The sequence below is a fragment of the Stenella coeruleoalba genome (genome assembly GCF_951394435.1).
Source record: "Stenella coeruleoalba genome assembly, chromosome: 16".
In the NCBI taxonomy this organism is placed as follows: domain Eukaryota; kingdom Metazoa; phylum Chordata; class Mammalia; order Artiodactyla; family Delphinidae; genus Stenella; species Stenella coeruleoalba.
The window spans coordinates 5,959,233-5,985,439 of record NC_137162.1 but is presented as its reverse complement, the minus strand read 5'-3'; the positions used below and the strand labels follow the sequence as shown (position 1 = coordinate 5,985,439).

The 26,207-nt window shown below is 45.7% G+C and overlaps 1 protein-coding gene across 8 annotated transcripts in view; it reads right to left on the bottom strand.

Annotated features, from left to right (window-relative positions):
• Positions 1-214: 214 nt before the first annotated feature.
• LOC307175057 ((E2-independent) E3 ubiquitin-conjugating enzyme FATS) overlaps positions 215-26,207 on the bottom strand; it is a 235,814-nt gene continuing 209,821 nt past the window's right edge. For 6 of the 8 annotated variants that reach the window (XM_079899867.1, XM_079899868.1, XM_079899873.1 and 3 more), the window contains 2 exons: positions 11,309-11,372; positions 215-7,309 (listed from right to left, as the gene is read on the bottom strand). In XM_079899867.1, coding sequence (XP_079755993.1) covers positions 7,024-7,309; positions 11,309-11,372 — 350 coding nt within the window. In that variant the 3' untranslated portion in view covers positions 215-7,023. The remainder of the gene's footprint in view (positions 7,310-11,308; positions 11,373-26,207) is intronic. The other 2 variants (XM_079899869.1, XM_079899874.1) reach the window with 1 other exon arrangement.

Sequence of the window (26,207 nt, the reverse complement as noted above, 5' to 3'; positions counted from 1 at the left end):
AATGGCTTTCTTGACATAAAAGAACTCATTTTGGCCTAAGCCACTTTTTGATCTCAGCCTGGCCGCAAGGCTTGCCCTTGAACAGGAGAAAAGTCAGTCAAATAAGATTGCAGTGATAAAACAGAGTCCTTGGGCCTCCTCAAGGGATATACATGACAATATATCTTTGAGTTCTGCGGGAACAAAGGCCCCCAGGACAGAATGATGACGTTGACCCTCCTGACTTCAGTCAACTAAAGCTTGGACCTGTGGACCTTTGCCCCAATTCTAGGCTGAATTCTCCTCTGCGCAAGCCCCCTCATGCACATACTTTTAGCTTAAAACTTCCCCAATTCTGCTGTTCTGGGAGACTCTGCTTTAGGAAGGATCCCCAGTGTTCTCCTTACTTGCTGCAAGTAATAATAAATCCTTCCTTCTCCCAGTCTTTGGCTTGTTGTGCCTATTGGCTTGACACCCACCAAGAGGCAAACCCGCGGCTCAAGCTCAGAGAGCTCACCTGCTATGCACTTGGATAGCAGATGCCGGTAGAACAGGCAAGGAAGAGCGTGGATGCAGAGGACAGCAAGGGTCCTGTCTTAGTCTACTCGGGCTGCCATATGAGATGCCACATACTGAGGGGCTTTTCTAACGTAAATCTGTCACATTTCTGGAGGCTGAGAAGTCCAAGATCAAGGTGCCTGCCGGCAAGGTATGTTTCACTTCAGGGTCTCTTCCCTTGGCCTGCAGGCGGCCGCTCTCTTGTTGTGTGCTCACACGACCTCTTCCTTGTGCCCTCGGAGACACAGAGTGCCAGCCCTCTGCCATCTCTTCTTATAAGGACACTAGTCCTGCCGGATCAGGGCCCCACCCTCGCGTGACCTCACTTAGCCTTAATTATTTCTATAGATGCCCCATCTCCAAATACAGCCACAGGGAGTGAAGGCTTCACAGAGTGAGTTTGTGGAGTTACGAACATTCAGTCAGTAACGGGTCCATTGCTATCTGAGGACCTGAAAGCACATCTGAGACTCTGTTTTACTCATCTCTGAGTTCTTCCCGTGTGTATATGAGACTACATGTTAATAAACTTGTTTGTCTTTGTCTTCTTAGTCTGTTTTTTGTTACAGAGTGCTGAGAACCTAAGATGGATAGAGGGAAAATGTCTCCCTGTGTGACACGTGGTTAACACTCAAAAAAAAAAAAAAATTCTAAGCTATCATTTTTAGAAACACTTGGATGGGATCCTGGGTTCAGCAGTTTTCTGTTCAAGCTCTCCTCTTTTCTGTTCGGAGGATGCTCACTGTCGACCAATCCAAGACCACTTCGTGGGGGGCGGGGGCTGGGAGGTAGAGGAATCTTGCTTGACTGCTAATTGAGAATTAGGGTTGAAACACCCCAATCTGAAACAAGTTCCGCAAAAGCATATATCACCAATTAGAATCAATTTCACCATCTAGAAATACTGATGTCTACACACCCCAGTTTAATCCATGCACAAATCTTTCTTATCCATCGCAGAGACGCAGGCTTAGCCTTGCTAATGAAATGTCATGGGCTACCAAAAACCCAGAAAAATATCCTGGATTATTTTGTCATTTTGATTTAATAAACGTTTCAACTGAGAGAGAAAGACTTGGACTTGCAATTATGTCAGCATATAATAATTAAATCTGGCCTAAGCAGCCTCCAGGTATATTTTTAAACAAAAACAAACACAAAAATTCTGTACGTGAGCTTTTAATGGTAAGCACAGATTTGGCAACACATAACCGTTAAGTGGATCATTGCTAATTCCTTCAGTATCCGTGTAATAACAACAGTCACGAGGAACCACAGTGGATTTAACACACAGTGTGGGTTTATTTCTTTATAAATAGGCAGCAGTGAAAAGATTTATAATTTCCCTCTTGCTGACATCAGTGGGCAAGTAAGGCAGGCGGCCCCGTCGGCTCTGATGAAAAGATATCACACGTCGTATCCAGTTAACATGGGTAACGGTTGTAATATCTTTCCTCTGATGTCAGTTACAGCTGTTGCCCCATTTCAGGCATGTCAGCAAAGTTCAGCTATTTGCACAAAGGGAGGATGTTCTGAAAGTCATCCACAGGACATTTTTCCTATGTCTTTCACGCTTGGCGTTGTCTCATCCAAAAGATTTAAAGAAATCCTTAATTGTTTTTCCCCAGCTGCAAGTCAGACCCCAAAACTTCTTTCTCTTCCCTTTTAAGCTTTGATAAGAACAAGCCAGCCTTTTTGAAGGTCCTAGAGGCAAGGCAAGTCTCCCCACCCCCGACCCCTTTGTCAAGGTCCTGATGTGTGAAGATCTGAGAGAAAGACCACTGCTTGAAGTCACGTTTCCAGCTGCAGTCTGGCAGGTGACAGCAGCCGCCCTGAAGCGGATGTGAAAACCTTCTTAGAGAAGCAAGAGAAACGGGAAGGATTTCAACGCCTGCCCCGCTACGCACACCCCAGACAACTACCTCAGACAGTCTCTTGGGGTCCCAGCATCAGAACTCTGCCTGAGGCAGCCGACGGACTTGAAAGAAACCCTCCATTTGGGGGGGCAACGTGCCAATATCGTCACTATGCTCCATGTGGAGAAAACATCTGCGTGGAGGAGCCCTCCTCTCCCAGACCAGCAGCCCGACGGTGGGGAGACGGGCCGTGGATTCTCAGGGAAGTTTCTGACAGCCTGCTCTCCAGAGAAGTGGGGGACATCGTGTCCACGGGGGACAGAGGAGGCTGGAGCGACTTCCAAAGGGTTTCAGCCCTTGGGGTGGCTCGTTCAGCTCAGGGACAGCCGATTCCAAAGGGTTTCTATTTAGCTAGACATTCGTGGGTCATTACCAAGTACTGATGAAAGTACAAATACAGTGAACTCTGTAACGGAGAACCATCTGCTGATAGGCTCATTTTAATCACTTCACAGGTCATTTCCTTTGCTTTTAATGCACATGCCCACACTCTCACACAAACCCACAGTGAATCCTTTTTGTTTTTGCCATCACGTTCTTACTTCCTTCACCCAGAACCCGCCTGTCCCTGCTGTCAGAGTCCCTCCAGTGGGGCGAGGTGGCCGCACATCCCCTTCCTCTTGTTCGGCCTCATGCTCAGACCGTTGGCCACTTGATGTGGTTGGAGACCAGGTCCATGGCCTGCAACTTTTATACCGACAAGTGCTGACGTGGGAGGACTTCTGAGGGAATAGGATTCTCAAACGCTCTTCAACAGTTGGTTGTTTCGCAAATAGTTCTTTCAATGAACCTTGTTTCATCTGAGCAAGCATTTGCTGACTCATCCAGGGAGCACACAGCTTCCAGGAAGTTGGATTGGCAATAGACGCTGGCTAAAAAAAACCCAGGCAATTGTTTTTCCATTATTCCATTACCAGCTGGCAGAGAGGACAAATCACCAAAATAGGCATTTCTCCTTCAACGTGAAGTCATGGAGACCACAGGAAGGCAGGCTGGTGCTGGGACCATCTGGTCTGTCCATCTCAAATGTTGCCTGGTCCGAGCTCACAAATACCAGCTACAAAACTTTAACTCCTGCTACTTGCATTATCATTGAAGGATTGCTCCATGCCAGAACCCAAACAAACTTAGTGGTAAAGAAATCAGCTCTATGGGCTTCCCTGGTGGCACAGCGGTTGAGAGTCCGCCTGCCGATGCAGGGGACGTGGGTTCATGCCCCGGTCCGGGAAGATCCCACATGCCGCAGAGCGGCTGTGCCTGTGAGCCATGGTCGCTAAGCCTGCGCATCCGGAGCCTGTTGCTCCGCAACGGGAGAGGCCACAACAGTGAGAGGCCCACGTACCGCAAAAAAAAAAAAAAGAAAGAAAGCTCTAGGACAGAATTTGATTATTGAAGTTACAATGATAAATTCTACTTAGAATTTCAAAACCCTAGTCTTTCCCGAAGCCTAATTTTAATACGAGAATCCAGCACGTGGGTGACCAATTCCTGACAGAACTAGAGGGACAGCTATTATGATTCAAACCTTTACTTCCATATTTATTATAACATTATTATATTTCTGTTACAACCTCATTATAACAGAAAAGAAATGCTGGATACCTGAAATTCACTCATCAGCATTCAAAAACAAAAAAAAAACAACAACTACAATAATAGAGAAGAAATCAGTCGAGCGGAAACCAAAACTTTAATGTGCAGCCTTGTCCTGAGCTGGCTGTCCAGAGGGAAGCCCGGCTCAAGCCAGACAGCGTATATTCCTACCCACTACTTACTTCAGGCACCTTAGCTAAGACCAGCCTAAGAAATACATTATTCAGTGGCATTTAATCTCAGGTGGGCTTTGATTTAAACACTTGGCATCAGGTTTGCAAAGAGGGGGGAAGCCCTTCGTGGACACTGTTGAAAGCTGGCTCCGTTGAGGCATTCTGAGATATTTAGATGTTAGCTCACATAAATCCACTTTTAGAAAGTGTCACAGAACTGTCTAGAAGTGGTGGGCCCTGAATTTAAATGATTGGTTAGGGAAAGCTTTGGAAACTCCCTGAAGATATTAAAGAAAAATAAGAAAAAGGTGTGGCAGGACAGCTACCCAAGAAAGACTGCCCTAAACTAATATCAGATTCGGTGAAAAAAAAAAAAATCCGGAAGAGGCCTAGTAACTTCACAAAAGCTGAATTAAGCTTAAGGGCAAGCCTAACTGTGCTGTTGAAATTGTCTCTAAGAGTGAGAAGAGCTTGAGAGACAACACTTTGCAAAGCGTCCGGTTTGTACGACTGATTTCTGCTGTAGCAACGTCGACAAATTCAACAGTCTTTTTGGTACATCTTCTCAGTGCCAAGCTGAGGGGTTATGAGAATGAACACCTGCTGGCTCTGTGCTCAGGGTTTATCAGGACACTCTACTTCCACGTCTATGTACCTATGACAGGACACACTCAGGCTATTTGCTTTGGGCCAGGTACCCTTCTAAGCACTCAGCTCACACTGGCTTATTCCATTCCTATAACAAACCTATCTCCATCTGATAGATAAGCAAACTGAGGCAAGGTTAAATAACTGGCCACACCAGTCAGTTTATCATCCCACACCTCCAAAGGCAGCCTTTTTGCCTTCTCTGTTAAAATGGATCCAGGCCCTTGCAATGCTTCCCCTCTACCTGCTGGCACACTGCCATGCTTTGCCAGTAGAGGGAGCGGGGGAGACACTGCAGGAGGAGAAGGGCATGGTTCCCACACCAGGGACAGTGGCTCAAGGTCCCTGCAAACGTGCACCCCCCCATCCACCCACCCGGTTCCTGCAGGTCAAGCTACCGGCGGCACTCGGTGGCCAGCTGCCTACGCCAGCACCTCCCTCAGGTGGTGCTGTAGCAGAGTGCCTCCAAGGAGACAGTTTCCAACAATATCTAGATCTTCGCCCAGGAGTCCGGGGAGCACCTGTCCTCAGGGCAGCTCTGCTCCTTTAACTGCTATTCCCACCTGTATTCTTTTGAGTTCTCTTTACTGCTCAGTAGCCAATCCCGCATCACTCCAATCCTCTCTTACAGTTTATAACCATGTACGTTAAACTTCTCTGTTCACGTCGCTGTGAGGTTCCTCTCTCCTGAGGGGGTCCAGACTGATACCCTTGCCTACAGCCACAGACCAGGGCGCAGCGCAGCCAGGACATGAATCCAGAGTCTCCACTCACAGTTGGCATGTGGTCAGATCACCTTGCTGGGCAACACGGCACAGGTTCTGATGCCACGTGCACCCAGAGTGAAGTGCCCATCCATACTGCGGGCAGGGCAGAGGAGACGCGACAGGAGGGAACTCAGGCTGAGCTTTCAAATAGCTTTCCAGCAGATACGCAGAGGAGAGGCATTCCAGGAAGAGGGGATGGTGTATGCAGCCGTGGGAGGAGGGAAAGGGGCAGAAGTGTCACCAGGGCTCCTGCCTAATCCCCTAAACCGCCTTCTCATTCCCGGGGAGATTCCTGGTGAGATGTGGGGACCTCAGGATCCTAACCTTGCTCTCAACAACATCCCGACACCTCTCAGGCCAGGTCTCTGGGGAAGACCTTCTCCCCAGGCATCGGGAAGAACAAGGGCCCTGACCTGGGGGCTGTGATGGTCAGAAGGTGGTGGCACAGGCGCAGGTCAGAGGTCCCCACTGGACCTTGGTGACATTTCTCTCTGAGCACCATCTGTACTGGCTGCTTGGTTCATAACACAGAACACGGAAAAGAGCAATACTTTAATTCTTGTAATAATTGCATTTATTTCCATTTTTGATAAAGCTATTGCTCTTCACTCCCCAAATGCACATTTATAAATAATGGACATTTTAATTGTTTGGAAGAACAAACGTTAGAGTTGGAGCCATCAGGCCATTTTCAGCAACACAGCTCTTTCTGGGGGCTGGACGGTTTACAGAAAACACTGAAGTTACCTACAACTTTTTTCAGCCAGTTCTGCCCTCATGGCTTCCATGGAAATAGGCTCTTCTGCTAAACAAAGGCAGGTCCTGGGAGTAGGGTGGGAGTAGTGAGGGCTGCTCTGATCACCCCAGGTCACCAAGAAACAGGTCACTTGTCCCCAGCCCCTGGCAGAGCGCCCGCCTAGTTCCAAAGTTTGCCTTCAGTATTTCATGGCACACACACCCAGAGAGGTTGCAAACACACTATGTGATATCCCCAAATTTGGAGTTTGCAGAACTGGCAGAAGTTGAGATTGGTATTTTGAAAGTGATGTATTTTAGGTCCTAGAAATTCAATGAAAAAAAACCCCCCAGCTCCCAGGGATCTAAGCCCGCTTGAGCATAGAAGACCTTTCTGCCTGAGTGGAAATGGTAGGGGGAAAAACCAGAAGCAAAAGATAAAATTCAGAAGTAAAAAAAAATGAAGGGACCGTATCGAGTGGGTTCAGTTGAGTTGATTACCCCACTGCGGTCTGATGATCCATTTCCTCAAGGGTTTTTGTTTCTGCTTGGTTTGGGTCAGCAATTCGGGAAGCTATGCTTTCCTTTATGAAAAAAAAAATCAAAAGTAAAATAAGTATTTCACGTCATGAAGATAATGCTAAGTTTAATGGCTTATCCAGCGTTTGAAGTCGTCCCAGGTCCAGGTAGAGGGTCAGCAGGGCAGCCTGTGGTTAGACTGCATTCCTTTGAAGGAGCTGGTCCAGTAATTGCTAGGGAATTAGAGACAAAGAAGTCAAGTTCAGAGTCAGCATCTGGGCACCACACACACGTCACACCTGCTGGCGGCCGGGCCATTACCTTTTTGAAGACTTCGGCCCGGAGTCTGTTACTCTGTAAGATCACCCTTTTCTTTTGTTCTTCTTTTTTCTTTCTAACTTCCGGCAAGTTATTATAGATTCTGAAACAGATTCAGAAAACATTCTGAATGGTAGCGAGATAGCGTGTGTCTGCTGTGGATCTGTGTCCTCTCTTGTCAGCAGGCTCTTCCATTTCAAAGGGACGATCAGCTGCATATGGGCCACCTCGCATCTGTGAGACCCCAAGACCCGGGGCTCCCCTGACCATCTCCAGATGGGACTGCCCAGGCAGGGGCCACGCAGCAGATGGAGCCCCACCCAGGGCAAAGCTGGAGAGGCCGGGTGTTTAATCAGAAGTCACTTTTCTTGTCTCTCCATCTTCTACGATAATTAACCACTTGCTTGTAAAATGAGAGATTCTAGACCTACGCTTTGCCACTCTGAGCGTAAACTTACCTTTTACCAAATACCTTTTTGCCACTCAATTTTTGTCTCCCTATGACTTAGAAAAGGAGCAGCGAATCAATGGAAGTAGCAGGAATTGTACTGGAATGACACACCCATAAAATATGTGTGTGTCCGCCTCTTTACCTACTGCATTCCTAATGAAGCTGTTTCCAAATACCTCTCAGGCATATGTATTGATATTATGTTCTTGTCCTGGTGTAAAATTAGCAGCTTCCAAGACACAAGCAGGGCCTGAGGGACCCTTCTTCTGGGCCCTTTCTTCTTACTTCCCTACAGAAATTGTTTACGTACTGATGCCAAACAAGATTTCTGCTGGAATCCACAGACACAGAGGAGACACTGTAGCCTGAGCTTTTGGGGTGCTGTACACGTGGCACTTGGATTAACATCTCTTGTTTTATTTTCTCTCATGTTTGAAAGCCAGACAAAATTTGTTTAACATGTTGCCCTCTTAAAATAATAATCACAAACTATACAAGGATTGATGATGACAATATTAGCAGGTGACATTGTCTTGGCCATAGGGCACTAGGCTAATAATCTTTTTATGAATTTACCTTTAAAAAATTTTTATCTATTTATTTTTTATTGAAATATAGCTGATTTACAATGTTATGTTAGTTTCAGGTGTACAGCAGTGATTCAGTTATACATACACATATATATTATTTTTCAGATTCTTTTCCTTTATAGATTATTACAAAGTATTGATTCTAGTTCCCTGTGCTATATAGTAGGTCCTTGTTGGTTATCTATTTTATATATAGTAGTGTGTATGTGTTAATCCCAAACTCCTAATTTACCCTTCCCGTCCTTCCCCCTTTGGTAACCGTAAGTTTGATTTCTATGTCTGTGGGTCTTTCTGTTTTGCAAATAAGTTCATTTCTATCATTATTTTTTAGCTTCCACATATAATTGATATCATATGATATCTGTCTTTCTCTGTCTGACCTACTTCACTTAGTATGATCATCTCTAGGTCCATCCATGTTGCTGCAAATGGCATTATTTCATTCTTTTTTATGGCCGAGTAATATTCCATTGCATATGTAGACCACGTCTTCTTTATCCATTCATCTGTCAATGGACACTGAGGTTGCTTCCATATCCTGGCTACTGTGAATGCTGCTGTGAACACTGGGGTACATGTGTCTTTTCGAATTATGGTTTTCTCTCAATATATGCTCAGAAGTGGGCTTGTTGGATCATATGGTAGTTCTGTTTTTAGTTTTTAAAGGAACCTCCATACTGTTCTCCATAGCGGTTGCACCAATTTACATTCCCACCAACAGTGCAAGAGGGTTCCTTACTAGCTAATCATCTGACATGAATTTTCCCGGGTAGCCCTCACGACAGTTGGAAGAGACACCGTCCAGTGTCCTGCTGTTATGGGAGTGAGGAACCCATCCCCAGCGAGGTCAGGACGCCAGTGGCGTCCCTCGGCTGGTGAATGAGGGGCTGGGAGTCCGGCCTCGGTCTGTCTGACTTCATGCAACACTGTTCCCCAATCATGTAGTGTAGAGTGACCTGGGAATTGCTGGCACGTGGCACAGTGCCTGGCACACTGAGGGCATCGACATGATCTAAATGAACACACGATTGCCACATCGAAGAGCAATGCTAGAGGGGACCAGGAGAAGTCTGTCAGGGTCAGCAGGAAATCTGACGTGTCCCAAAGCCCCACAGTGGAACTCCTTCTGGATCCACAGACACGCACCTTCCCGATCTTGACCATCTGATCTTGTGGGGAGTTTAGGATAAAAATTCCCAGGCCTCAGCCCTGGAGCTTCTGCTGCAGTATTTTCTTAACATCCTCAATAAATTATGGCACGTCTGTACAATGGACCACTCTGCATCCATGAGGAGAATCACCCATGTCTTCAGACACAGAAAAAGACCTCACAGACACAAAGTAAAAGAAGCTACAGAAAGATAATATTGTATATAGCATGATCCATTTATGGTTAAGAATTAGATAACGAATAATAGTTATCTAATTAGATACTAAATAGTTCTCTAATTTGTACGTCTAAATAGACGTACAAATAAACGTCTATTTTCAGGCAGAGAGAAAGGCCTGGGATGATATATAGGATGCTGATAACTGCGGTGTCTCTGGAGAAAGTACAAGGCTGGGAGGTGGGGCAGGAGGGGGGCCAGTCAGTCACGAGGGACTTCAGCTCTCTCTCCTCTGTTTGAATTTTTTTTAATGAAAATGTAATTTAATAATATAACCGATAACAAAGAATACAAAAGGAAAGGAAGCTCCAGTGTGATTCTGTGGGTGCGTGAGGTCTGAGAACCGGGGTCTGAGCCCACCCAGGGCACAGCCCACAGAGCAGAGTGGAAGTCCCGTTACTGACCGCATCTGAGGAGACCTGGCTTCCAGCCAGGGAAGCCATGATGTGGGGAACAGCATCACCCTGCTCATCGGTCCTCTCAGAGCCTCAGTCTCCTCTCAGTAGAATGATATGGTGATGCTCTGTCCACGAAGGCTGCTTTGAGATCTACATTTTAATTTCAGGTCTCCATAAGAGCAGCTCTGGACTTAGGGACCAGGAGGGGAAGATGTGGCTGCATTTTCCACCAAATGGAAAAAGGAATGCTTTTGGCATGAGGTATACACAACTTTGCACTTCCGAAACGGCAGGTCTTGAAACCCAGTGGCCCTTTAAAAACCCAGTTAGAAAGCTGCGCATTGGTTCATTAATGGGATGGTCCCCTTTCTCCTCACTTTTACTTTTTTATTTACAAAGAGGTTCCCTACAGATAATCAAAGTTGGCTAATCGTCATGGAAACAAGACAATCACGGGAAAACAGAGATTTTGCGCCTGGAGTGGGGAGAAATGTATTCTTCCTATTTTAATGGCTTCTCTAAGTTGTACTATCAATTTGGTTAAATTGTTATAGGTCCTCCCAGTGCTAGATACTTTATTATAAACTAATGGCATTTTACTTGGATGAACTTGGCAAACTCTGTCAAGTTATTACATTTGGGTTGGGAGGCCAGGTCTCAGAAAGAATGGCAGCCTTTGTGTGTTGGCGAGAACGAGTGGGCGTCTAGAATAGCAACCAGCCAAGCAGGACAGGGAGAGTTTGCGGGCAGCAGGGCCGCCAAGCCCGCCGGCGATGCGGTGCCAAAAAGGCCGGCTCGTGGCCCTCTGTGGCTTCGCTGGCCCCACGCACCATCGGCCTCCAAGCCTGGATGCTTTTGTCCAGGCTCTGCCACTGTCAAGGCCCTCAGGAGACCTAGCTTCTCTCCTCCTCATAAAATCACCTGCGAAGGTGCACAGTGACAAACAGCACCTGCCCAGAGCAACGGTGGGAAAGTGCAGAAGCATTCCTGTTGTGAGTCTGGGGATCTCTTAGAGACCAATTACAGGACTGGCTCAGAATCCAAGACCCACCACGTTCCTAAGGTTTTTCCAAGAACGACATTAGCATTCAGAGGCGCGATTCAACAACTTCACTTCTTTCAGCCACAGCTTTTCAAGTCCACGGCCAAGAAGACCTCAGAGCTTAAACGTGGACCTAGAAATAGTGGCCCAGCTGGACAGTGCCTGGATCCATCAAGCCATCCCTCCTCCCTCCTCCCCCACTTTTTTTGACCGCACACAATATAATCGAGTACCTTTTAGATCGCATATGCATCTCCTTCTCTGAAATGTACCTTTCTTTCGGTTTGAACAAGTTATCTGGAAAAAAAAAAAAGTGGACAGAGGATTAATTTCAGAAGGTACAGATGTTGCACATTTCTAGAGAAACATCGTGGTGGGCTTAGTTCACTCTCTGTTATCCATCCTTAATCTAAGCCCAGTCTGTTACAAACACGGCAGGACTCAGTAGACACACACACCATGCACAGTTGTATTGAAATCAACGAACAGTTAAACATGGGCGTGAAGTTCAAGGTTAACATCTAATCGACTTTATGGTCAGTGACTCCTTTGCATGCCGCATTTAGCAATAAAGAGTCAGAGTTTACTGGGGCAGTGCCACTGCGGCACGAAAATGTGTTTCAGTGTCGCTCTGGGTGCAGGGCCCTGGGTGTGAGGTCATCCCATCCACAAAATATCTCCACACTAGGTTTTTGGTGCCTCTGAGGACAAGGAAATCTCCCACAACTGCTAGAACACTTTCAGAGCAGGGACTTTCACTCACAATTGTAGTCTCCATCAGGGATGCCCGGCCTCTGCATCCTTTCTAATGGAGGGATTAGCCCTTTCCAAGCTCAGAAAATGTAACGGACAACATAAGAGTGATGTCTGCCTAGTGCCCTTCAAGAAAGTACACGGTGGCTAAAGATGACTGTGAGTCTGGAATTTTTTTTAATGAAAGTACATACTGCTCATCACAAGATGTTTACAGATGGCACGCTTGAAAATGGTCTGTGCTTTTTCAAAAACTGTGTATACCTTTCTGCGATAACTCTGAAAACCCCGTGAGACTCAGCCCTACGGGTTAGCCAAGAGGCTGGCACCCAGAAATATTGCATGGGGGTGCTTGTTGCATGGGGATGCATCTGAGCAGCTGCCACACATACTGTCTGGAACCCCTGGATGGTAACCAGCTCCCCTGCCTTCATTCAGCACAAGCAGACAGGTGACTCGATGTCCTTCAATCATGGAGTTGCAGAGTGGGTTCCCTGTGGCCCCCAGCCAAGACTCCACCATGTTTCTATGAGTCTCCCCCACCTGGGCCTGTCCCCCCTCGCTCAATACTCCAGCGGAGCCACCGAAGATTTCTCAGGCTTGAGAATATACCGAATTTTCCAGGAATATACAAGAAGGTGGGATAGAGGCGTGGATACGAAGACATCTCTTCCCCTCTGGGGAACTGTAACACAGCTACCGATTTACAAGATGGAAACAACACAGTGGCTGAACTTGTATCCTGTCTGGTTATAAACATAAAAGAAAAACGTGGCGCCATTATTCAACTTCAGAGACAAGATTCAAAGGAAAAATAGAAGAAAAGAGAAAGAAATCAGAAGAGTTTTCCCAGGGAAGGGAAAACGTCCCCAGTGTTTGGAAAGGCACTGGGCCGTGTGAACCAGGAGAGTCAATGTCGCCATGAAGACTGATCTGCAGAGACGCCTCCCAGCGCCCGCCCTCTGCTCACCCTCCAGACAGGGCCCGGCCAGAGCCCAGGACCTCGGGAAAATCCCAGCAGCATTCCAAAGAAATGGGCTGTCACCTTAAGGCAGTCAGCGTCTTGGACAAGCAAACACGCGTCCGCCTGAAGACCCCCACTGAGGCAGGGAGAAGGAGCCTCCGACAGAGACTCCCCCACTGGGTCTGCACCAGCATTCCTCGGGAGCCAGTCAGGATTAGGGGAAGGGTGACGTGAACAGATGCACGGTACCCCAAGGGAACAGAAACGTTACAAAGTGCATTTACAATATTTCTATAATCTCAGTTCAATCGTATGTGGTCCCCCCTCAGAAGTTAGTTCTGTTTTTGTTTTGGTTCGGTTTGTTTCTTTTGAGCACCTGATACCACAATGAAGCTCTGGTCTTACTTCCAAGAGGAAACAAAAGCAAACGTGAGCTATCTGGCACCTCCACTGTTTTGTTTTCTGAACTCTTCTCCGCCCGCTGTGTCTCAGCACAAGTTTCAATTCTGGGCCCAGCAGCCCACGTTAGGTGCAAAACAAGCATGTCTGTATCCAAGAGGGCCCACCCCAGCTGGCGGGCTCCACCCCGCACCTCGCTGGTTGCTGTTGATTCTGAGTTTTCATAACAGCACCAGGCCCATGTGACGGATAGTGGGGATGCTGTCTGGATGGGATGGAAGAGAGGAAGAAAGCGAGGCTCTACCTTCCTGGAGGAAGTTGTTTGAAATAATCAAGTGTGTCGCTAATGGCTCCCAGCCTCGCTAGAGTAAAAAGAACCCTATTTGGCACTTTGAGAGGGAAAGCGGCAGGAAGAGGGGAGGGGGCAGGGTGACACCTGAGGGTCAGCATTACTACTTATAATAAACAGCTAGTGTTTATTGGATCGCCATAGATCTTCACACCAACCCTGTGACATACTCATATTTCTTTTGATTTTAGGGTTGGAAAATCAAAGTTCAAAGGGCCAAGGGTTTCCTGCTCAGGTTTATGCAGTGAATGAGTGAGTGGCAGAGCTGGATTTCAGTCCAGATCAGTCCAGCCCTGTCCACACATGCCCTCAACCTCAGAACACGGCCACCAACCCGTGGTTGCAGATTTCATCTTTTGGTCGCCCTGACACGTGTTGGTCCATTTCCCAGGAGACCAATCCAAAATCCCTTTCTCTTCTTCCTTCTTCCTGCCTCCTACATTTAATGAGCCACTACTATGCCTCCAGGAAATGCTCAGAAGAAAATAAAAATGATAAGATCCTGCCACCATGAGACTTCATTATTGAAGAAGGAGTCAGATAATTAACAAACCAGCTACAAAGTATCAGGTAGGTGCTGTGATGAAAAAGAATCATGGCCACATGGTCAAGGAGGACCAGGGTGGTCAGGAAGGCTCCTCAGGGAGCAGTTATTTAAACCATGACCCAAATGACCACAGGAGCCAGCCATGGGGGCCAGTAGAGGGAAGAGTGAGGAAGGATCCGGGACACAGTGCATACAGTGTGAGGGAGGGGGCATGAGGGCATGAGAAGGCAGGCCGGGAGTAGAGGTAAAGCAAAGACACTGTGGTTCTCCACCCAGGTTATACACCTTACCACCGCCTGCAGAGTCTAACCACGATTCCCACACGTGGGCACTGGAACCTGAACCAGAATCTCCAATGATTCTAGGGGGCGCCATGTAATAGGGAAGAACGAATCTGACTCCATATCAGCAATGTTTCTTTTACTTTAACCTTTGTATTCTATTGCTTTTGCTCTGAGTTAAGAATGTTGCCTATAGCCTGAAATAGACAGGAAAACCCATTCTCAAGGCTCCGACCTTTAAGGGTATAATACTTTTCTGTTCATATAGAGATGAAAAGTTGCAGAACAGAGACTAACATTTGTCTTGTTGGAGGTTTACAGGAACATCGTGACGTGACCTACACCGACAGCTGCAAGAACAAAGGATTCCAACACCAGGAAATCTGCAACAACCAACCACACCCCTCCCTCAGGTTGCCTTTAAAAAGGCTTTGCTGAAACCCTTTGGGGAGTCTGGGCTTTTTGGGGGCATGAGCCGCCGTCTCCTTGCATAACCCTGCAATAAACCTTTCTCTGCACTAAATCTCTATGTTTCGGTATTGTTTGGCCTAACTGTGGGTCAGGCACACGAACTTGCATTCTGTAACAGCAGGCGACAGGAAGCATCAGTGTTGGGTTTTGCAAGCCTACTAAGGAGATCTGCAAGTCTGTTGAGTTTTCCTCCAGAGTAAGAGATGGAGAGCCAGGTGGGTTTTTTTTTTTTTTAATTTTATTTTATTTATTTTTATAAGCACGTTCTTATTAGTTATCTATTTTATAAATATTAGTGTATACATGTCAATCCCCATCTCCCAATTCATCCCACCACCACCCCCCACTGCCACTTTCCCCCCTTGGTGTCCAAACGTTTGTTCTCTACATCTGTGTCTCTAATTCTGCCCTGCAAACTGGTTCATCTGTACCATTTTTCTAGGTTCCACATATATGTGTTAGTATACGATATTTTTCTCTTTCTGACTTACTTCACTCTGTATGACAGTCTCTAGATCCATCCACGTCTCTACAAGTGACCAAATTTCATTCCTTTTTATGGCTGAGTAATATTCCATTGTATATACGTACCACTTCTTCTTTATCCATTTGTCTGTCGATGGGCATTTAGGTTGATTCCATAGCCTGGCTATTCTAAGTAGTGCTGCAATAAACATTGGGGTGCATGTGTCTCTTTGAATTATGGTTTTCTCTGGGTATATGCCCAGTAGTGGGATTGCTGGGTCGTATGGTAGCTCTATTTTTAGTTTTTTTACGGAACCTTCATACTGTTCTCCATAGTGGCTGTATCAATTTACATTCCCACCAACAGTGCAAGAGGGCTCCCTTGTGTCCACACCCTTTCTAGCATTTGGTGTTTGAAAATTTTCTGATGATGCCCATTCCAACTGGTGTGAGGTGATACCTCATTGTAGTATTGATTTCCATTTCTCTAATGATTAGTGATGTTGGGCACTCTTTCATGTGTTTGTTGGCCATCTGTATGTCTTCTTTGGAGAAATGTCTATTTAGGTCTTCTGACCATTTTTGGATTGGGTTGTTTGTTTTTTTAATATTGAGCTGCATGAGCTGCTTGTATATTTTGGAGATTAATCCTTTGTCAGTTGCTTCACTTGCAAATATTTTCTCCCATTCTGAGGACTGTCTTTTCGTCTTGTTTATGGTTTCCTTTGCTGTGCAAAAGCTTTTAAGTTTCATTAGGTCCCATTTGTTTATTTTTGTTTTTATTTCCATTTCTCTAGGAGGTGGGTCGAAAAGGATCTTGATGTGATTTACGTCATGGAGTGTTCTGCCTATGTTGTCCTCTAAGAGTTTGATAGTGTCTGGCCTTATTCTTAGGTCTTTAATCCATTTTGAGTTTATTTTTGTGTATGGTGTTAGGGAGTGTTCTAATTTCATTCTTTTACATGTAGCTGTCCAGTTTTCCCAGCACCACTTATTTAAGAGGCTGTCTTTTCTCCATTGTATATTTTTGCCTCCTTTATCAAAAATAAGGTGACCATATGTGCGTGGGTTTATCTCTGGGCTTTCTATCCTGTTCCATTGATCTATATGTCTGTTTTTGTGCCAGGACCATACTGTCTTGATTACTGTAGCTTTGTAGTACAGTCTGAAGTCTGGGAGCCTGATTCCTCCAGCTCCGTTTGTCTTTCTCAAGATTGCTTTGGCTATTCGGGATCTTCTGTGTTTCCATACAAATTGTGAATTTTTTTGTTCTAGTTCTGTGAAAAATGCCATTGGTAGTTTGATAGGGATTGCATTGAATCATTAGATTGCTTTGGGTAGTATAGTCATTTTCACAATATTGATTCTTGCAATCTAAGAACATGGTATATCTCTCCATCTGTTCATATCATCTTTAATTTCTTTCATCAGTGTCTTACAGTTTTCTGCATACAGGTCTTTTTTCTCCTTAGGTAGGTTTATTCCTAGGTATTTTATTCTCTTTTTTGCAATGGTAAATGGGAGTGTTTCCTTAATTTCTCTTTCTGATTTTTCATCATTAGTGTACAGGAATGCAAGAGATTTCTGTGCATTAATTTTGTATCCTGCAACTTTACCAAATTCATTGATTAGCTCTAGTAGTTTTCTGGTGGCATCTTTAGGATTCTGTATATATAGTATCATGTCATCTGCAAACAGGGGCAGTTTTACTTCTTCTTTTCTAATTTGTATTCCTTTTATTTCTTTTTCTTCTCTGATTGCCGTGGCTAGGACTACCAAAACTGTGTTGAATAATAGTGGTGAGAGTGGACATCCTTTTCTTGTTCCTGATCTTAGAGGAAATGGTTTCAGGTTTTCACCATTGAGAACAATGTTTGCTGTGGGTTGTTGTATATGGCCTTCATTATGTTGAGGTAGGTCCCCTCTATGCCCACTTTCCAGAGAGTTTTTTATCATAAATGGGCGTGGAATTTTGTCATAAGCTTTTTCTGCATCTATTGAGATGATCATATGGTTTTTATTCTAAAATTTGTTAATATGGTGTATCACATTGATTGATTTGCATATATTGAAGAATCCTTGCATCCCTGGGATAAATCCCACTTGATCATGGTGTATGATCCTTTTAACGTGTTGCTGGATTCTGTTTGCTAGTATTTTGTTGAGGATTTTTGCATCTATACTCATCAGTAATACTGGTCTATAATTTTTTTGTAGTCTTTTTGTCTGGTTTTGGTATCAGGGTGATGGCGGCCTCATAGAATGAGTCTGGGAGTTTTCCTTCCTCTGCAATTTTTGGGAAGAGTTTGAGAAGAATGGGTGTGAGCTCTTCTCTAATGTTTGATAGCATTCACCTGTGAAGTCATCTGGTCCTGAACTTTTGTTTGTTGGAAGATTTTTTACCACAGTTTCAATTTCATTACTTGTGATTGGTCTGTTCATATTTTCTATTTCTCCCTGGTTCAGTCTTGGAAGTTTATACCTTTCTAAGGATTTGTCCATTTCTTCCACGTTGTCCATTTTTTTGGCATAGAGTTGCTTGTAGTAGTCGCTTAGGATGCTTTGTATTTCTGTGGTGTCTGTGGTAACTTCTCCTTTTTCATTTCTAATTTTATTCATTTGAGTCCTTCTCCCTCTTTTTCTTGATGAGTTTGGCTAATGGTTAATCAATTTTGTTTATCTTCTCCAGCTTTCTTTTGATTTCCATTTTCATGGAATATCTTTTTCCATCCCCTCACTTTCAGTCTGTATGTGTCCCTAGGTCTGAAGTGGGTCTCTTGTAGACAGCATATATATGGGTCTTGTTTTTGTATCCATTCAGCAAGCTTGTGTCTTTTGGTTGGAGCATTTAATGCGTTCACATTTAAGGTTATTATCGATATGTATGTTCCTATTACCATTTTCTTAATTGTTTTGGGTTTGTTTTTGTAGGTCCTTTTCTTCTCTGTGTTTCCCACTTAGAGAAGTTCCTTTAGCATTTGTTGTAGAGCTGGTTTGGTGGTGCTGAATTCTCTTAGCTTTTGCTTGTCTGTAAAGCTTTTGATTTCTCCATCAAATCTGAATGAGATCCTTGCTGGGTAATCTTGGTTGTACGTTCTGCCCTTTCATCACTTTAAATATATCATGCCACTCCCTTCTGGCTTGTAGAGTTTCTGCTGAGAATTCAGCTGTTAACCTTATGGGAGTTCTCTTCTACGTTATTTGTCGTTTTCCCCTTGTTGCTTTCAATAATTTTTCCTTGCCTTTAATTCTTGTCAATTTCATTACTATGTGTCTTGGTGTGTTTCTCCTTGGGTTTATCCTGCCTGGGACTCTCTGTGCTTCCTGGACTTGGGTGGCTATTTCCTTTCCCATGTTAGGGAAGTTTTCGACTATAATCTCTTCAAATATTTTCTCGGGTCCTTTCTTTCTCTCTTCTCCTTCTGAGACCCCTATAATGTGAATGTTGTTGGGTTTAATATTGCCCCAGAGGTCTCTTAGGCTGTCTTCATTTCTTTTCATTCTTTTTTCTTTATTCTGTTCCATAGCAGTGAATTCCACCATTCTGTCTTTCAGGTCAGTTATCCGTTCTTCTGCCTCAGTTATACTACTATTGATTCCTTTTAGTGTATTTTTCATTTCAGTTATTGTATTGTTCATCTCTGTTTGTTTGTTTAATTCTTCTAGGTGTTTGTTCTTTAATTCTTCTAGGTCTTTGTTAAACATTTCTTGCATCTTCTCAATCTTTGCCTCCATTCTTTTTCTGAGGTCCTGGATCATCTTCACTATCATTATTCTGAAATCGTTTTCTGGAAGGTTTCCTATCTCCACTTCATTTAGTTGTTTGTCTGGGGTTTAACTTGTTCCTTCATCTGGTACATAGCCCTCTGCCTTTTCATTTTGCCTATGTTTCTGTGAATGTGGTTTTCCTTCCACAGGCTGCAGAATTGTAGTTCTTCTTGCTTCTGCTGTCTGCCCTCTGGTGGATAAGGCTACCTAAGAGGCTTGTGCAAGTTTCCTGATGGGAGGGACTGGTGGTGGGCAGAGGTCAGTAAAACTTTAATCTACTTGTCTGCTCGTGGGAGGGGCTGGGTTCCCTCCCTGTTGGTTGTTTGGCCTGAGGCGACCCAACACTGGAGCCTACCAGGCTCTTTGGTGGGGCTAATGGCAGACTCTTGTAGGTCTCATGCCAAGGAGTACTTCCCAGAACTTCTGCTGCCAGTTTCCTGTCCTCACGGTGAGCCACCCCCTGCCTCTGAAGGAGACCCTCCAACACTAGCAGGTAGGTCTGGTTCAGTCTCCCATGGGGTCACTGCTCCTTCCCCTGGGTCCCGATGCGCACACTACTTTGTGTGTGCCCTCCAAGAGTGGAGTCGCTGTTTCCCCCAGTCCTGTTGAAGTCCTGCAGTCAAATCCCACTAGCCTTCAAAGTCTGATTCTCTAGGAATTCCTCCTCCCGTTGTCAGACCCCCAGGTTGGGAAGCCTGACATGGGGCTCAGAACCTTCACTCTAGTAGGTGGACTTCTGTGGTATAAGTGTTCTCCAGTTTGTGAGTCACCCACCCAGCGGTTATGGGATTTGATTTTATTGTGATTGCGCCCCTCCTACCATCTCACTGTGGCTTCTCCTTTGTCTTTGCATGTGGGGTATCTTTTTTGGTGAGTTCCAGCGTCTTCCTGTCAGTAATTGTTCCGGAGTTAGTTGTGATTCCAGTGCTCTCACAAGAGGGAGTCACCACGTGGGGTTTTAAGCAGGGGATCTGATTTGAATTCTTAAAGGCCGACTCCAGCAGCTGTTCAGAACACGCGCCAACTGGGTGGAGAAAATTCAAACGTGGCAGCAGGGAGATAGGTCAGACCATTGCAGCCAGGTAAGCAAAAGATGACAGCAGCGCTCAGCACAGCTGGGAAGTGGGAGGACTCAGGACTCACCTACACTCACCGAACATGAGCCATGAGAGTTATGAAGGTGGAAGAGAAAACCAGGCTTTACGCGGGAGGGATGGATTGGGAGTTTGGGGTTAGCAGATGCAGACTATTATATATAGAATGAATAAACAACAAGGTCCTACTGTATAGCACAGGGAACTATATTCAATACCCTATGATAATCCTTAATGGAAAAGAATATGAAAAAGAAATGTGTATGTATGTGTGTGTGTGTGTATATATATATATATATATACACACACACACACACACACACACACACATATATATATCTCACTTTGCTGTGCAGCAGAAATTAACACATTGTAAATTAACTATACTTGAATAAAATAAATTTTAAAAAGAGAAAGAGAGAGAGAGCAGGACCATGGGGACCAGCCTGCAGCAAGAGACAGCTCTTCAGGGAATCATACAGCAGGACCTCATTTCATAAGATGGAAACCATCCTGCACGCACTTTGCTCAAAAATACAGTGAAAGCTCATCTATCAATTCCCTTTTAATGGAAATTCTACCTTTATAAAATTAAAGTGACTGGTGAGAACAATTTTCTGCTAGCTTATGGGTCTTTTCTGGATTTTCCTTGAAGCTGTACGTGTTCTAATTCACTAACACAGAGGAAAGAACGGCCCTTGTATTTACCTCCTGTTTTATCATTCAAACACAGCAGGGGTTTTCCCCACCCCCCAAGCAAATTACTAAGGTAAATTGCCTATTTCTGCCTTCCTGGAAAACTCTTCTTCTTCTTTTTTTTTTTTTTTTAAACCTGAATCTCTTGTGTCTGGCTTATCATCGTATCCAAACTACTGGCCTGTTGCTAACTTCGCGTGGCAAAGGCCAGACACACTGAGCCCGATTCAGGTCAGCAAACAACGAGCTACCGAGAGTCTGGTGCTCCTGAGGCTGTTCTTGGGGAGCAGCTGAGTCAAAGCCAAGTCCTGACATCCCATCAATCTCTATAAACACACGCGGGTGTTTATTACAACCCTCACGTCACACACGTGCAAACATGCATGCACAGATGGGGACAGGTGGCCTCAACATCCAGGCAGCTAGCTGACAGTGTCAGCAGGAGGCAGCAGGGATCCCCCAGACACCAGCATGACTGGTTGTTTATGAGGCCAGAGCTCATTTTCCTCCACACAGAGTCCTTATCTACAGCTGATGGCAAAGCTTCATTTTCCCTATTGAACAAGTCATCTAAATGATAATCAGGTTCACACTGTATTTATCAGTGCAGTGCCCTCGCAGAAGCTGATGTTCTGCAGTCACCCTGAGCACTTTGAAGGGTCTTTTAGAATTTGCTTCCCCTAGCTTAAAAACGCCAAACCCAAGAGATGCCTGTGGGAGAGAATCCAGCCGGGAGCCAACAAGCCAGTTTGGAGGGTAGATGCCAAGTCTACACTGGCCGGCATCTTCTAGGAAAGACAGGGCCTCCCAAAACGAATGGAAATGGGATATGTTTTAGGGAAGAAAATCTCTAGAGGATTCTTCTCCTGAAAAGGGGCCCCAATACACGTGTATTCGAAGGTCACGAGGCTGTTCATTATGTCAGTTTCCAAGCCAGTGAGCAGCTGGCCCTCCTGCCTCTGGAATAATTACATCATGGCCTTCAGGAGTTACATCCAGTTACTTGCACATCATTTCCATTCAGCTCACCTCGCTGGGACCTCCAATTTGCTGACGTGGGTAGCAGCCGAGTGGCCTGCCTTGGACCAATTAACCCTCCAGAAACTAAACGGTGTGCATTACACTGTAGAGAAGCGAGTTGAAGACTCATAGGTTGTTTGCCTTCAAAATGCTCTTGTGATGATAAAATCTTGTAAACATCCTCATTCTTCTGAAATCCCTTCTATCCTTCTGTGGGATCCTGAATGACGGTTTGTGGATGAGCAACCCATTCTAGGGGCCTGGAAGGCCGGCGGAGGCTGCACGTTTCATTTATATAAAAATAATGCTCAATTCCCATTCGGACACAAAAGAGAGATACTAACGTCACAGTTCAGAAAGGCAACGAGCCTCTCCGATCCTTCAGGTAAAGGCATACAGAATTAAGAAATGAAAAATAAACCAGAGGTCTGTGGGGAGATCTACTCCTCTTTTCATGCTCAGGTCAAGAAATGAGATGGACCACAGGCTCCTGGTTAAGATGAGTGAATAGTGCTCTCTGCAGAGAGCTTGGCTCCTGCACAGACAGACTTATCCTTGAGTCTAGAGCAGGACTGAAGCCCGTTTCAGGGCTTCCATGAACAGATAGGGCGCTGGGAGCTAAAGGATGGATTTGAGGAAGGGTCTGCCCTTGGCTGACGGGGCCGGTGATGAGAAGGATCGCGGGCTTGCCAGTCTGCCAAGCGCACTGGCAGCCCACGAGCCTCCCTGCAGGTCCTCGTAATAGAATCCTTGATGCAACACAGGCAGATGAGGCCCAGGGACCGTGGCTTCAGCTCCTCCACCTAGAGGAACCAGATCCCCAAGTGAAACATCTCTGCTTCAAAGGAGACTTAATACAATCCCCGGTGCCATCCTACTCTCTCTCTCGGACCCAAGAGCTCCATCGCAAGCTGCTCCCCCCTGCCCCCCAGGGTCTTCTCCTTTATGGTTCTAGATTCACTTTACTTGGCTGTCAGCCTGGCCAACTCTGTTCCCAAGGAGCCACCGAACAAGCTGATGTCATGAATATTCAGCTTACCCCACTGTCTACAGCATCAGAGATTCACAAACTAACCCAGATCCCTACTCAAGACCAGACACTCACAAACTGAACCCTCGTCAAGGGCTCCCATCAGTTGCCTAAAACGTGCATTTCTCTGGGGCCAGCAAAGCGATGCACAGCATTTCCCACAATGAGCACACTGGTGAATTCAAAGGCAAACCAAAGGAGCTGGACAACTCCATCCAGACTGTAAGATGTAATGACCCCTGTTCTTAGTGACCTCACTACACACGGCAGGAAATTCACTGTTTCTGCTTCATGAAAATAATACGAGCATTAGTACATTAAACATCGTGCTTTTATGATGTACCTTTTTTTTTTTAATTAATTAATTTTTTGGCTGCACTGGGTCTTCGTTGCTGTGTGCAGGCTTTCTCTAGTTGTGGGGGCTACCCTTCGTTGCGGTGCACGGGCTTCTCATTGTGGTGGCTTATCTTGCTGCAGAGCACGGGCCCTAGAGCACGGGGGCTTCAGTAGTCGTGGCACGTGGGCTCAGTAGTTGTGGCTCACGGGCTCTAGAGCGCAGGCTCAGCAGTTGTGGCACGTGGGCTTAGTTGCTCTGTTGCATGTGGGATCTTCCCGGACCAGGGTTCAAACCTGTGTCCCCTGCATTGGCAGGCGGATTCTCAACCACTGCGCCACCAGGGAAGTCCCTATGATGTACATTTGATGCTTCCTTTGGCCCGCCTGACCCTCCATACCATGAAAAAGGTGTCCATTTGGGATCCGAGTCTGCAGGTCTGGGTCAGTCTAGGCCTCAGCTCGGTGCTCTGTGCCCTGGGACAGGCCACTCAAGCTCGCTGACCTTCTGTACCTCCTCTGCTTGGTGCGGGGACAGTATCTGCTTTAAAGGTCCTTGGAAGGTCTCATGGGATGGTCCGTATGAAAGTGCACTTTAACCATGGAGATGCCAGTGACAGCAGCAATGCTAACTGGCACCACTCTCCATGAAAGCAGGTCTTCTGTCTTTATAGATGAGCAAACTGAGGCCTTGCCGTTCAGTAGCTTAGCCTATGTCTCAGAGTAAACAGGTAAGAGGCCTGTGAAGTGAGTCACTGATGGAATCAATGGACTGTTTATTCTCTGCACAAGATAGACGGTTGTGGTTCTCAAAGTGAGGCTAATATTTTCACATAAATGCTAATAACATCTGTGTGGCTTCTGCTTCCCTTTCCTCCCCTGAACCGGCAGCCTCAGCATCACTTGGGAACTTGGTACAAATGCAAGTCCTTGGCCCCGCCCCAGGTTAGCTGGACCGGAAATTCTGGGGCTGGACCAGTGGTCTGTGAGTTCACAAGCCCTTTAAGTGATTCTGATGCTTGCTCACGTTTGCGGAACACTGAGAGAAGGTAAGAGTGATAAGGAAAAAAGCCAAGTCCCTACATGGGTTTCCAGGATTTGAGGAAGGATCGCCAAATAAGGATGCCCAGTTAAATTTGCATTTCAGATCAACAATGAAACATTTTTTTTAGCATAAGTTGTATCCCGTGCAATATTTGGGACATACTTCGGCTGAAAGGTGTTCTGATGCTCTGAAATGCAAGTTTAACTGAGCATTCTATACTTTCATTTAATGCATCTGGCAACCCTATTCTGAGGGAATGGAGAACCTCTCTTTGCCATGGCAACAGACAATCAGATCACCAGCCCCAGAGACCCCAGTGGCATAGTCTGATTCAACTGCCTGTGTCACTGTCCTAGTTGCACAGTTAGCTCTCTGGCAGCTTACTGCTTCCTCTAGCCATTTTCTCAGCTCTTGGTATGGACAACGCCACCCTCCCTGGTTATTTCACATTATGACATTTGTGAAGTGCTTTCCAAAGGGATTTTGACTGGTTCCTCTTTCTCTGCTGGACTCTGTGCTGGGTGACAGCATGATGACACTGTTACAGATGCCAGGGGAGCCCACGTGGAGACAGGTCCAGGGCCTGTCAATGGACAAGCTTCCAGTGAGGCAAGCTGGCCACAGACTGTGAAATCGGCACCACAAGCCCACTGCCCAGAGGTTCCCAGGGTCCTCAGTCATCACCTTCTGGAATTGCTGGACCAAAGGGATTCAGATAAGGAGAATAAGACCTCCTTCTCACAGTCTCAGATTCCTGTGGGAAATGGCAGATGGAAACTCCAGTTGGGGTTTCTTTGGCAAAACATGGTAGATATTTTTATAAGCAAACGTTCCTAGAGCTATATTTCCAAAGTGGAGTCTCAAGAGTCAGGTAAAAGCATTCCAAGGTCAAAGAAGTTTAGAGAACTTATCAGTGCCCTTCACATACATGAGCATTGCAAACCTCCCAGAGAACACAGCATACAAAACAGTCTGAAGGGATTGGTCTCCCTCGGGAACGCATTCTGGATAGTCTAGGCTTAAGGATGCTGGGGAGAGAAGTGACAACTGCAGAATATTAACGGTTATAATTCGTTCTCAGTTTTCAAAGTTAGTATTTGTAGCTACAGAATAGGACTTTATATATATGGATATATAAAACCTGGTGTACTTTCGCCACATTTTCTTAAGAATGTGTGTGTTTGAACAGCAAGTTTAAATTACCCATATAAAGGAAGCGTGACAATGGCTCAAATCGCACTTCACCATAAAAGAGCAACATCTAGAACATGTCTGAAAGGCTAGCTGTTGATGTGAGATTCACTGCTCCAATTTCAGGGTTTCCCAGCATTATCTAGAGCAGGGGTCCCCAACCCCCAGGCTACAGACTGATACCGGCCCACGGCCTGTTAGGAACCGGGCTGCACAGCAGGAGGTGAGTGGCGGGCGAGCGAGCAAAGCTTCATCTGTAATTACAGCCGCTCCCCATCGCTCGCATTACAGCCTGAGCTCCGCCTCCTGTCAGATCAGCGGCGGCATTAGATTCTCATAGGAGCACGAACCCTGCTGTGAACTGTGCGTGCGAGGGATCTAGGTTGCGCTCTTCTTATGAGAATCTAATGTCTGATGATCTGAGGTGGAGCTGAGGCAGTGATGCTAGCGCTGGGGAGCGGCTGCAGGCACAGATTATCATTAGCTGAGAGGTTTGACTGCACAGAGACCATAATAAATCAATTGCTTGCAGACTCATATCAAAACCCGACACAGCAAGATCCTTTTTGACCCACCTCCCAGAGAAATGGAAATAAAAGTAAACAAATGGGACCTAATGAAACTTCAAAGCTTTTGCACAGCAAAGGAAACCATAAACAAGACCAAAAGACAACCCTCAGAATGGGAGAAAATATTTGCAAATGAAGCAACTGACAAAGGATTAAT